This window comes from Dunckerocampus dactyliophorus, chromosome 3, assembly GCF_027744805.1.
Source record: "Dunckerocampus dactyliophorus isolate RoL2022-P2 chromosome 3, RoL_Ddac_1.1, whole genome shotgun sequence".
NCBI classification, from domain to species: domain Eukaryota; kingdom Metazoa; phylum Chordata; class Actinopteri; order Syngnathiformes; family Syngnathidae; genus Dunckerocampus; species Dunckerocampus dactyliophorus.
Genome location: NC_072821.1, coordinates 24,125,777 through 24,140,527, shown reverse-complemented (window position 1 = coordinate 24,140,527; position 14,751 = coordinate 24,125,777). Strand labels below are relative to the sequence as shown.

At 39.4% G+C, this 14,751-nt stretch overlaps 1 protein-coding gene across 2 annotated transcripts in view; it reads right to left on the bottom strand.

Moving 5' to 3' along the window:
- Positions 1-14,751, bottom strand: part of luzp2 (leucine zipper protein 2) — a 220,883-nt gene that overhangs the window by 112,427 nt on the left and 93,705 nt on the right. For both annotated transcript variants that reach the window (XM_054771019.1, XM_054771018.1), the window contains exon 2: positions 1,861-1,978. In XM_054771019.1, coding sequence (XP_054626994.1) covers positions 1,861-1,978 — 118 coding nt within the window. The remainder of the gene's footprint in view (positions 1-1,860; positions 1,979-14,751) is intronic.

Below are 14,751 nucleotides of genomic sequence, written 5' to 3'. Positions count from 1 at the left end.
AACAAAATTAAACAAACAGAAGGGCAGCGTGTATGTGTGGTTCCCATATTTGTGTCAAATTAAAACAAAATGTAGCTAACTTTAACATAAAAAAGCCCATCAGAGTTCACATTTCTGCATACCAGTGTTGTTTGCTCAATACCGTTTACACCTTAGCACCATTCTATTGGTTCCATCCTTCACTGTCTTTGCAGAGAGAGGAATTCTTTCATTTTCGCAATAATTTCCAGTTTATTTTTTAATTCATAGAATAGATACTCTGATATTTTTTATGAGCGATTCTTTCATGTATTCTGCATGTGTGAACAACTTCCCCCTCCTTCCAATCTCATGTGCAGCCCACTTTTGCCATCTTGGCGATTTTATTGCTAAATCTGGTGACTTTCCAAACCCTCTTGGAGGCTATTTTCTCAAAAGCGACGAGTGACAAATGTAGGGACGTCATTGGGACATGTTTCTGGTATTTGTAGACTTAAAAGTGAAAGCACGTATTGTTCAGTTTTGTTTTACTGCGCACAACTCAAAACTCCCTCACCTTTTTTCTCTCCAGTAAGAGTCACTGCATACACTAGCCTACCTCCCATTCCCTTGCTCATCCAATCAGCAGCCAGAACGCAGTCTAGATGCATTCACAGACTTGCGGTGAGTCGGATATTTCACATTCTTTTCGAAAATGCACATTTCCCCTACTTTGATGCTCTTGGCGAAGGGAGCCACAACAAGGAGGCTGAAGAGCAGCATGCGGATCCGGAGCCGCAGGTTGCTAACCTCAGTTTTATGTCACGTCTTGGCATTCCGGAGTTGAGGCGGCGACCCCAGTATGTGGAGAGAAAGGACTGAAAGTGCAGGTAAAAGTCTTGTTTTCATTATTAAAGCTGCTATGCAGTGGCAGAAATCCACAGGAGCAGTACTATGACAAACAACATTCGTCAAACAAACAATGCTCAGACAACTAAGGGCGCGCTTACCTGAACTAAATAGGAGATAAAGAAATTAGCAGCAGATGCGAGAGAAAACGTAAAACATGAAAAACAGGAAGTCATACCAACATAAGAGTCTTCAACCAGGAACTAAGGCGTAGAAAGGCAACAAATTAAAAAACTGTCACGCAGGCTAACTCATGGATTGTGACAGTTAAGACAATACCAGTCCAAAAAACATTACTCCTGACTGGTACAATAGTGCACATTAACCACTGTAAAAAGAAAAAAAGTGTGTTTGTCATGCAAAAAAAAAAAGCTTTGTATTTTAAAAGGATGTTACGAGTTCAGTTCATGAGTGCAATTTTAGACTCAACAATTTGTAAAATATATATAATTCATTATATTATATATAATAATATTATCCATCCATCCATCCATCCTCTATACCGCTTCATCCTCATTAGGGTTGCGGGGGCATGCTGGAGCCTATCCCAGCTGACTTCGGGCAACAGGCGGGGTACACCCTGGACTGGTTGCCAGCCAATCGCAGGGCACATATAGACAAACAACCATTCACACTCACATTCACTCACTATGGACAATTTAGAGTCGCCAATTAACCTCACCTGCATGTTTTTGGGAATGTGGGAGGAAGCCGGAGTGCCCGGAGAAAACCCACACGCACACGGGGAGAACATGCAAACTCCACACAGAAATGCCCAGGGGAGAATCGAATCGAATCGAATCGAACCCAGGTCTTCCTGATCTCCGGGCTATTCCTGTATTGGCCAACGTGCTAACCACTAGACCACCGTGCGGCCATAATAATATTATATATAATATAATTCTAATATGTAGGCCAACAGCAACCCCATGAAAAACACTGAAAACAATGAACATCGCATTATCTTTCAAAATGAAAGAGAAATTGTCCAACCTGAATGTCGCTTTTTATGCTGTCCAGCTCCTTAGATGTCTTAGAGAGTTGGTGCAAGATGCTGCTTCTTTCTGTGAAGACTTCCTTTAGCTTCTTTTCCAGGCCATCATAACCTTGTCTTTAGAAAGAAGAGAAGAAACAAACGCATGTTTAATGTCTACCTCTGACTAAGATAGTTCAGTTCTTACTATCACCTATGGCAGAAAACAGCAATATCAGAGCCAAGGTGGAAAAGAACAGGGCAAAAGGGAATAATTGATGGAGGACTGTCCCTATAGAAAAGAGAAGGGGAAAAAGAACTTCTCTCTTACTTCTTTCAACCAATTCATTCTGTGAAGGCTGTTTTAGAGAGATATGTCTCTTGACCAGAGGCATGCCCCTACACTTCCATTTTAATATTGGATGCGGTCCATTCAACTATTAAAGGGGGAAAAAAATCCAGTGGGTGTATTGTCACATCCTGTTTGTCTCTGTAAAGCTGCGCTTCTACCGAATGACACTGCAGACAGTTTTTGTTCTTTATCACCAAGCCTCCAGAGAAAAAGACAAATGTTACTTCACAGCATGTTTGCATGAAGTGTAGTTGAAGTCAAAATGTTCTTCATTATGATGATGAACACCCACCGGGATGCCAGAAGTACTAAGAGACATTTGGACACATACACATTTAAGAAACTGGATGAACTTCATCACAAGTTGAGTTTATACAAGCTTAGGAGTTATGATGATGTGAATCAACACTGCCTAATTCATGCGTAACCCTTTCACCAACATGCTCCAAGAGGTTCAGCTCTGATACTAAAATAAGATTATTTTTTTTTAATCTAATGTCCTTGTTTACTAACTTAAGGGCATCCAACAACCCATTTGGGAAATGTCTCAAATCAAGTATATGCATTGATTTTACTGCTAGTAAAAAAAGATGAAGGTCCTTAAATTTCCCTTCCACATCATAAATTTGATTACTGTGATGCCCCTGTGAGTCTTTAATTGAAAGATTTTACAATATAAGTTACAAATGCTCCTTGGCAGATGCCAAGGAGTGGAACGGTAAGGAAGAGGTTGAGTAAAAGCACCATCAATTTAGTCCATTCTGTAGAACAGGAAATTATACAAGGACAAATTATGTTTAACAGCAGATAAATTGAGGTTGGTCAGTAAAATGCTCCTGTCACATTTTAGATCTTCGCCTGCAGCATTTTACATTGGTCATTGACAGCAAGGCTAAAGTCGTGACACAGTTACATCAAGCGGTCTCTTCATCCTGGTTTTATACAGTACATGTCATTTTCCCACTGCATTTTTAACCCATCCCATGCGCTAACACTGCAAATATACACCATTAGTGTCACCCTGGCCTTGCTCGGGGGCACCTCAGCCTTGAATGTGGGGGTGTGGGGTGCGGCATGTCCTTATGTCGATCAAGGGAACTGAACCTAAGGTCCTTTGGTCTGACGCAGACAGCATATGTTCCTTTTTCATAAATAGAGTTATGATAATAAATATTCAATACACAAATAGAATAGTATCAACTTATACGGGTTGTCAGGGATGGAAAATACTGTGGCTGGATAGACAAAGTATATTGTTTCTTATTCCATAAGAAACAAGCTCTGCTTCAGCTGTTAGGATTATGTCTGCAAATACTGAAGTAATAAAATTCCGAACTGATGGTTGATATTTGTAGCAAAGCAGTACAGTAATAGTAGTTGTTTAACGCAGTCAATCGGTTCCAAATAAGTGAATTTCCGCAAAGTAGGACTCCTGTTGGAACTGGTTATAAATTAACCAGCAATATAATTAGAACTCATATATCTTAGTAGTGATAAAGTGCGCTTGCCCTTTAGAAATGTCTGTTTTAGGTATACAGCGGTGAACCAGCAACAGAGAAAGTGGCGACTTATGACGCCACTGTGTCTACTGACGACCGACGCTGCAATCGCAGATCAACTGATGTCCTTTAAGGCTGTGCTGAAATGTGCCTTCATAAACACACATGTACGAAAGATAATCACCCACAGACACACACACACACATAGACAAGACAAGTACAGTTTGTGCAACTGCTTGCTCCCCCACCCCTTAGAGTTGCACGACCATGTAGATAGGGAATACCCAAAGAAAATAAAAAGAGAGGGCCGGGAGAGCGTATTCAGAGTGGTGTATATACTGTAACTCTGGTGTGTTCCTCCGTTCTCCTCACGAGTAAAAATATATGTTTTAAGTGTCACAGGAGTTTGAACCTGACAACTTCTTATATATAAATAAATTATTTTTGTAGTTACAGCATAGAAAACCTGTTTATGACCTTATAAATGTGGTTTTTAACATTATTAGAGCCTTGTCAACATAAAATAACACCCCTATAGTCACCTTTATACTTGTATTACCTAATATTGTCGACATGATAAACTATCGTTAGCTTTGGGAAAGTTCCTTGCTGTAGTATCTTGAACGTAATGTGGGTCGATCGCATGGCATTAAAAAAAAATAGACATCATCCATCCTCTCTATAACAGTTGTCACTTGTTAGATACAGTATATTCATTCTAGGCTGACATGAATCCGGCATATATGGATGTACACTGACACCACTGCTGACTTTGTTTACATTACATTGTGCAACACTTATGCGCAGGCTACGGCATCTCCGAAGTGACGCAAAAGACGGCCGCCGTTTTAAGCATAGCAATATACCAAGTTAACTGGTAAGCCTCCAATTTATTTATTCTAAACTTAAGAATGGTTGTCTACGAGGAAGCAGGACAAAATAAGCAGGCAAAAAACTACACACAAAATAATAGGCCATAGTTAAGCACAAAACAGCAGTCTTTCATGAATTAATAAATTTTTGAAAAACCGTGATAAGGTGAGGGAGCGATATTCGAACCGCGATGTGGTGAGGGATGACTGGAATTCAAACCTGCAATAACAGCCTGTTGTTCCGGCGATCAAGTCTGGTGTCTGTGTGTCTCGCCGAATGTTACAGAAACATTACTGATGCCTACTGAACAGTGTAGAATGTTACATATTATTTACAGGGTTTTTGAATGTGTCTTCTAAATGTCTGGTATATGTATGGTATTTTAGTTCATTTATGCTTTAAAATGTTTAATTTAGGCAAAAAATATGCAAAGCTTGCTTCAATATGCATATTTTTGGACTAATAATTGACCATGTTCAAAGACAAACATTACAATTTATTAATATATATTTTGAAAAAAACGTGTCGAAGAGCGATGTGGCAAGGGACGACTGTATATTGCTACTGACCATGAGCACAATGTTCGCTGAGTAGGATCACTCTACCTGGAACCCTGCACATGGTATACTTCAGCGCTATCCTCCTAGTTTATAAAATGTCTTTTGAGTAGAAAAAGTGAAAATTCAATCCACAAGAGATTGTGGGGAATTTTTTATAACAGTTTATGCAAAAATGTAGGTCCCCATGATCCGACTCTCTGACTGTACTGCAGCCTGGGATTTCATCCAAAAATCCTGCACATTCATCCATGTCGCAGATTTCCAACCACAGACCATCCATAACAACACATAAATCACTAGTACAAAACAGCTGGAACATGAATAGATAAATAACACAGTAAGTATAGTCAAACTCTGCACATGTCATGTCACCCGGTAGCATCCGATAGATATTTATTAGAGTAGTGGTTTGAAACTGGTTTGGCTGTGGGCCCTTTAACGACAAGCGGCAACCCAAATTGCAAAACGTCTTTGACTCAAACATTATATAGTTAATGAAAAGACAAAGTGCAGTTTGAATTTAAAGTAACGCAAAACATGTTTAATGATCATTTCAGGAACACTAAGTTTTTATCCACAAACTCAGAAATGATTGGATCAAAAAGTGTCTGTAAGTAAAGGTTTTCAGTAGATGGTAGATCTGGGGAGGTGAATCAAATCAACACCTCATGATGTACGTCCTCCCACATTCGAAAAACATGCTAATAAAGTTAATTGGAGCCTGTAAATTTTACAGAGATGTGATGTGAGTGTGAATTGTTGTCCCTCTATGGCTACGTTCACACTGCAGAGTATGATGGCCAAGATCGGATTTTAACAAAAAAAAAAATCTGATCTTTTTATGTAGCCATTCACATTACCCCAAAAATTGTGACTCGTATTTGTGTGTAATGTGAATGCAAAGCATCCAGGGAAGTGACGCGCATGTGCACAAAACACCACGTCACACGCATGTGAGTGTGTTTGCAAAAGTAAACGTCCCCAATTTGTGGTCTCCGAATTTTGTGCAATCCGAGCTGACATTTGCGTAACCAAATTATTTTGTGGAGGAGTTTAAGAAGGAAGAGGGTAGGCTGGACGATATGGACCAAAACTCCAATTGGAGTTGCTCCAAGGCCGGTGCCAGCTGCAGATGGCGCTTATGGCGAGGGGTAGCTGTCCCGGGGCTCAGTGTTAGCCTCTGTTTCCAAAGGCTGGTGCTAGCGGGAGATGCCGCCTGGAGCGAGGTGTTGCTTTTCCGGAGTTACAGCGGAAATCCAGTCTATATTGTTATGAACAATACGTTTGTTTTGGATATTGTGCTTAAAAGAAATATTGATATTTTAATAATATTGATACTGTATTGAATATTTTGGTTATGGCAGTTTGTGGTGCACTTGCTACGACGTCTGTTCCGAGGAGCGTATGGGTGAGGAATCGGAGCCACCAGGAGTGGTGGGACATTGACGCGAGTCGTGAGTTCAGTTCCTAAATATTATTATTTAGATTGCTTTCTGCTCCTTTGTTCGCCATTTCTTTTTGACCCTGTCTATTTTGGCGATGAATTGTGATGTTTGTCGGCTTGCTGTGAGTAGGTCAGATATACAGTATATGCGAACCGACCATTCAGACTGCAGTAGCATCGGATACATATCAGATATCATACTGATACATATCTACATACGAACGAGGTCTGAGTTGCATTTGAAAAAATCGGAATTGTGCTGTACACACAGAAATAAAAAAATCAGATACAGGTCACATATGAGCCAAAAAATCAGAATTGAACTGCAGTGTGAACATAGCCCACGGTTTTCCCCGTCTGTAACCCATTTTCAGCAGGGATAGGCTGCAGCTCACCCGTAACCCTTGTGAGGACAATAGTAATGGATGGATGGATGATTGCTATGACATTTCATGATCTGGCAACAGACACAAGATGGCTGAAAGTCCACTGTGGCAACCTCAAAATACATCAGTCATCTTTGTAATGACTTGACAAACAGACTTATGTTCAAAGATTGTACCACCAGGCACCTGGCCTTAAAGCAGAGGTGTTGAAATCTTTCATTTGAGACATCTGCAGTTTGAAAGAAGGCCCTGGCTGTCTTCATGAAACTCATCAGACTCCAGAGACTGAGGGTACGGCTTCATCTATTGGATCCTATTATTGAGCACAAATATTTCAAAACCTTTTGGAGGTCTAGAGTTGTTAAGGTGGATCCTGCGGTATGAAATATAATTTCAGAGGAGAATAAAGGCAATGTCACTGAATAGCACCGTCACCATTCAAGCAATGGCTCAATAAGGAAGCCAAGGCTTTTGCATCAAGCCTCAGAGAGAGAACTGCAGGGGCTGAAGTCCCCTGTTGACATGGACTAGCCTTCTTAAGTATGATTAAAGTGTTAACACAGTAAGAAATACATTCACTTTTATTGGACAGCCTGAACACACATTTGCAAATGCTGCAATGCTCTCCCATATTTCTTATATTGTAGCATATGCTAAACCATATTTCTGCCACATCACTGCCAATATTCATTTGCTAGCCCTGGAGCATCTACTGAATTCTTCAACTTCATGATGAATGTCCAAGGGCACTCTAAAACACTAAGATATAAACTCATAGTATAAACTACAAGAGAAAACGATATAATATGCAAAAAAGGATGTCATTCTTAAAATGGAAATGCAACGTGGGAATTTGATGGATTGAAGCACAGTGTGCATTTTCACAAACATATCTGGAGTAAGCAGCTGTTCAAATTCACTACTTGGTATTATTGTAACCAAAATAATCATTTAATTTATCATTTATTTTAGTTATCAACTGGTTGAAGAAATTAGTCACCTGTATCTCTTGATGACAATAATTGCCAACCCATCTGCAGACTTCAGTTTCATGACAATGTGCTGCATACAGCCAATAACGTGCGTATCTTGATGATGGAAGTGCAGGGAAGAATAAATAGAACATTTGCTGTATTCCTGTGCATTAGTGATGGTAAACTCGTTTCCTTTTACTGACTCAAGATTTTATGAGTCACTCACTAAAGTGAATCGAGTAATCGATTCACTCAAAAAAAAAAAAAAAACAACTCAGACTCCCATAGACATATGGGAAAGTATACGCACTAAGCAAACACCTCATTGAGATGGTTGGCCCATTGTACCGCTACGTGGATGTGGTAGATCTACCCCTTAAACAAATGTAAGAAAATGGACAAAACTTAATTTAGCACCTTTCTACAAAGTTGTTGGAGTGTGGTTTCACCGTGAAAATCCACAATATATCACATATTGCCACAAAGACAAAAATGATGTTCATAAAATGATGTTATAATGACCGAATACACGCAAAGTATTTTTTTCCCACCCTACTTGTAAAAGGTAATCCCGTGAGATCTTGTTTGGACTGTAAACCGGTTGGTACAATTCCATACAGAACATGAATTATGCATCTTCTACGTTCTCTCTTGCCACATCCAATATGGCAGTGACGTCGAGGTATGATTCAGCGCTCAATGTGGCATCTACATCACCTGAGAAACTCGCGTTTGCGCAACAAGTCCACCTACCCGACTCACTAACCCCCATCAGGTTCATTATTCACTTGTTGGCCCTCTCATGCCAGCGTTGGCGTTAGCGAGCAGCTGAGATGGGAACCGGAAGTGGAAAAGAGAGCCCTCTTGACATGAAATAACATCCATATGGTCACCTTTACACTTGTATTACCCGATATAGTAGATATAATCAGAGAAAATAAGTCATTTAAGACATAAAACTCATGCTTGTGTGTTCCGGATGTGTGGAGGACAGTAAGTGATGTCGGGGGTTCAGAGTTGAGCCATATTTTAGCTTAGTTATGGTCACATAGTAGCCCATGTTATTAATATGATTATTATTATATGAATATGTTATTATAATTGTGCCTGTTGTGAGATAATTCAAAGTCTGTTGTTCCGTCGATCAAGTCTGGTGCTTGTCTCACCGAACAGTAAAGTAACATTACTGACACCGAGTGACCAAAGTAGAATACTACATTCACAATTTCAATGCGTCTTCTTAATGCCTTGTAATTGTATTAGTTTATTGCTGAATTTAATTGATTACTTAATTTAATTGATAGCTTAAAAATACGTAATTTAGGCAACAACTACGTAAAATTTGCTTAAATAGGCATTTTGTTTACTAATAGACCGTATTCAACCACCTAACAGCATGATTTAAGAATTAATTTATTTTTGACAAACTGTCATAGAGTAAAGCTGCAAAATCATTTGTATTTATTTGCACGAGCTACAATAACAACCTGTGTTCCCAAGCCCTCAAGCTGTGAATCAACAGTGCAAACCACGACACTGTACTGCAATACTGTAATAAATAATATATTTTTGAGAGCTGTGTAGTGCTTACTGGGGATGAGCGAGTACACCATTATCTGTATGCGTATCTGTTTCTGTTCACCCGTCTAAATTACCTGTACCCGTATCTGTACTTGGAGTGGGCGGGGCATAACCCTGAAGTGGGTGTGGTTTTACCAGAAATGAGTGGGGCTTAAATCGGTACATTGTTTTTATTATTGATTTTTATTATCCATTTAGAATTGTTTTATGCGTGTAAAGTTATAATTATAAAACTATAAAATTGTGTTTTGTGTTAACATTTTTGAGAGTCAACCGATGATGACAATGATTCCGGTTGCAATTTTGTAAGCAAGCGAAGGATGCTAACAGGACGTTTTGTGATAAAAATACATTAAGAACACAGTTGGACTCACTCACTCAGTGTATTAACACCATGACAAGATGCGCACCATATTGCACACTAATCGCAAAATGTACGCAAACAGAGGCAAACTTTCAGCACAATTTTGTAAACCGAAAAACACGCAAACTGGGGCGAATGCTAAGCAAGGTTCCACTGTATTGTTTCACACAATGTATTAATTAGCATTCATTTGATAACAATGTACGCATAGACACATTTATTTTATGTATTAAAATAAACCAAAACATTTCAAACAACATATCAGTGTTTGAATGATATTATTAATGCAGTGTTTTTAGACTGAAGTAAAAGAAACAGGAAAGCCACTGAAACCAACATCTACTAAGCCAACATGAGTTTATTTGCCGTCATGCAGATTACAGCCAGACAGAGATTTAGGTATTTCCAATTTCAGGCTAGATTAATTATGCCATTAGGAGGGTTGCAAATAAATAGTTTAATAAGAGGGAGTGTCCACTGCCTGTCAGGGAATTAATATATGTCTTTAACAGAGCATGACCACCGACTGACGTCTGCAAAAAAAAAAAAAAAAACTCATTCATGTTTACCAGCAGCTATATAAACATTGCAGACAGCTGGGAATATTAATTGCATGCATGTCAGGGTATGTCAGACACTATACATTATTTCATTATTTGCTGAGAGACTGTGATTAAAGAACTGGTGATGGGGAAATCTATACCGCCTCTACAATTATCAAAATGGTAAAACAAACAAAAGAAAGTCAGTTTGCAAGGCTCCGTCTTCACACTACCTGTAACTGGAATATCAATGAGAAGATAAAATATTTTGTTTTTTTCCTGCATTATGAAACCAAACCGCCCTTTGACAAGTTAAAACATTAAAACGTAATGAATATGCTACACTTATCTAACAAGAACTGATGTTATTTAAGCGCTATACCCAATAAAACTAGCAGAACATTATTCAAGATTCAAGATTCAAGATTCAAGAGAGTTTTATTGTCATGTGCATGGTAAAACAGCAGTTATACCATGCAATGAAAATCTTATTCTGTTCATTCTCCCAAGAAAAGAAAGAAAACACAAGAAAGAATAAGAACATAAGAAACATAAACACATAAACATACATACCAATAAATTAAGCAACAAAAACAGAAGAGACATTATAATAATACAAACAAATAAATAAACAAATAAATAAATAAATAAATAAAGTGCTATGAGTGTGTGTTGCGTGTGGCGTGTGTGAGTGCTTCGTTGAGAAGCCTGATGGCCTGTGGGTAAAAGCTGTTTGCCAGCCTTGTGGTCCTGGACTTCAAACTCCTGTAGCGTCTGCCTGACGGTAGGAGTGTGAATAATGAGTGTTGTGGATGTGTGCTGTCCTTGATGAGGTTGTGTGTTCTTCGTAGGTCTCTAGATTTATAAATGTCTTGCAGTGAGGGGAGGGCTGCCCCAACAATGTTCTGTGAGGTCTTGATCACTCGCTGGAGTGCCTTCCTATCACGTGTTGTACAGTTACCGTACCAAACAGTGATGGAGGCGGTAAGGACACTTTCGATAGTGCATCTGTAGAAGCAACTCAGGATTGTGGTGGACATACCAAATTTCCTCAGTCTTCTCAGGAAGTACAGTCTCCTTTGGGACTTCTTCATAATTTGTTGGGTGTTGTGAGACCAGGTGAGGTCCTCGCTGATGTGTGTGCCAAGGAACTTGAAGGTTTTCACCCTCTCCACCTCAGTCTCATCAATAAACAGGGGTCTATGCGGCTCCTTTTCCCTTGTTCTTGGGTCAATGATCATCTCTTTAGTCTTTTCTGTATTGAGAAGGAGATTGTTATCACGACACCAAGCTATGAGGTCCGCCACCTCTCTTCTGTATGATGTTTCAACACCATCAGTGATCAGTCCGATGACTGTAGTGTCATCTGCAAATTTAATGATGCTGGTGTTGTTCTGGGAGGCCACGCAATCGTAGGTGAAGAGCGTGTAGAGGAGCGGACTCAGCACACACCCTTGTGGGGTCCCAGTGCTCACAATTCTTGAGCTGGATGTGCGATTGTGGACTCTGACTGATGGGGGCCTGCCTGTTAGAAAGTTAAACACCCAGTTACAGAGGGAGGGTGACAGGCCAAGTGTGAGGAGCTTATCTGTGAGTTTGTCGGGGCTGACTGTATTAAAAGCAGAGCTATAGTCTATAAATAGCATTCTGACGTATGTGTCCTGGCCTTGTAGGTGAGAAAGGGCTGTGTGGATGGCAGTGTTGACTGCATCATCCGTGGACCGGTTCTGGCGATATGCAAACTGTAGAGGGTCCACAGTTGCCGCCGGGATGCTCTTTTTGATGTGGGTCATGACTATTCTTTCAAAGCACTTCATAACAATAGGAGTGAGTGCTATAGGGCGATAGTCATTCAAGCAGGTCACGTTGCTCTTCTTGGGTACGGGCACTATGGTGGTGGACTTAAAGCAGGTCGGGACAGATGCTTGTGCAAGCGACAGGTTAAATATGTCAGCAAGCACATCAGCTAGCTCTGATGAGCAAACCCGAAGTGCACGGCCTGAGATGTTGTCTGGCCCTGCTGCTTTTCGTGGGTTTGTTTTGTTCAGAACCCTGCGCACATCAGCTGATGTCACCATGAGAGGTGAGTCCTGTGTGCTCCCCAAGTCCAGCCACCCTCTCTGCTCATCAGGAGTTTGGGTGTCAAAGCGGGCATAGAACTCATTCAGCTCATCTGGAAGTGTGGTATGGCTGGATGTGGTTACGCTACTCCGCTGTCGATGTGCTGGAGCCCCGTCCACATGCGCCGAGGGTCTGAGGTGGAATAGTAGCCCTCCAGCTTCTGTCTGTACTGTCTTTTGGCTTCTCGTATGGACCTCCTCAGGTCATATCTGGCCTTTTTGTAGTCATCAGCGGTGCCCATGACAAATGCAGTCGAACGAGCACGTAGCTTAGCCCTTACATCACAGTTCATCCACTGTTTTTGGTTAGGGTATTTTCTGTAATACTTGGTGGTGCTAACAGTCTCTATGCATGTGCTAATGTAGCCAGTAACAGCAGAAGCATATTCATCCAAATCAACAGTACAATCTTCCCTCCACGCTGCAGTTTTAAACACATTCCAGTTTCTATTATCTATTATCTATTTGGACGCTTTTGACCATTAACACAATGAATGTTAACAGAGCCTGTTGAAGTTTACAATTTACTATCTACTTTTACTGCAAATATTTTTTGTCCTAAGGATAAAATCCATATTAATTTTTGAGCGTTTAACCCTTCAAATGCCACTTTACAATTTTTTGGAAGTTGAAAAACAACCTCAAAAATGAAAATGTTCTATATTCACAGAGCTAGGATATTTCATGCACTATAAGCTACCATTTTCAAGTGTTGCTTTTGATCAAAGTAATTTACCTAAATTGTATTATTGTATAATTAAGTCAATAAAAATGTCATTTCATGGGTTTCAATTGTCCAAAAGTGGCCGTCGTCAGCCAAGTGGTACAACTGAATGTGAGCTTTTGATATCCAACGGAACCTTGGTAAGCGTCATTAATTTGTTCTAGAAGGTCCGACTCTAACCGAAACAGATGCTAACTGAATACATTTTTCCCATAACAAATAATGTAAATCCAATCAAGGACACTCCGAACATAACAACAAAGTTTTTATTATGTGTGTATATTGTGGTCTAAATCAACAGAAAGACAAAAAACAGTATGTGGATATGCTTACGTATCACTCAACTTTCTGCATTTAAGCATGCTCGGAAATCCCAGAAAATACATGTACAGTCGGCCCTTGCCAATTTGCGGTTCTAATTTCACGCTTTTTCAAAAATATGCAGTATTATATACAGTATATTATATAAACCATGCTGTTTCATGGTTGAATACGGACTAGTTTTGGCATAGAAAGAAAAAAAATGCATATTTAAGCTAAATACGTATTTTTGCATAGAAGAAGCATTTCCAAGTATAAAAATATCTACATTAACTAAAATACAAGTATATATTTGTATATTAGTTTATTTAAGACATTCAGGCGACACTGTGATGATATGATGATAATATTCTACACTGGTCATGAGGTGTCAGCAATGTTAGGGTAATGTTCGGTGGGACACACGAGCACCAGACTTATTGCCGGAACAACACTCTTTTATTGCAGGCTTAAATTAACAATAATAATCATAATAACATTATGTCCTGTCATTTATCCTTCTGTTCATAAAATACAGTAAAAATGGGGATATTTCACACATAGTTGCAAATGGTGATTAATCGTGATTAATTAATTTGAAAACTGATTCATTTGATTATCAATTTTAATCATTCGACAGCTATAATACATACACAATTGATGAATGAAAGAGATAACTTTACCTTTCAGGTTACTCTTACCTTCATTGAGGAAGTGACTGTTCCCAAAGACACGACTTGGCAGCGAGAATCCACGCAGACACCATCTTCCTGTTCTTTCTTAAATTCAATACTGTTTCTAGTGTTAACGCAATTGGGAGTCACAGAAAATGTAAACTATCAGCATTTTGATTAAAAAAAAAGCTGAAAAACACTATTGTATTGAATTTAATAAAAAAAAATAGCTTTAAATTAAGAAATAACAGGAAGGTGGTGTCTGTTGTGTCTCACTGCCACATTGTGTCTTTGGCAACAATCAAGGTAAAAGTCATCTTAAATGTTCATTCCTTTGATTCATCATTTTAATGCATTTAGAAATGTTTTATACATGTAAAACTGTAAAAAAAAACATGTTCTGTGTTAACATTTTTGAGAGTCAACCACTAATGGCACCATAGACGGGCGAAGTCACGTAGCGAACTTCCGGTACCGGTTGCCATTTTGTAACTTAGCAAGCTAACTGAATTGTTAGA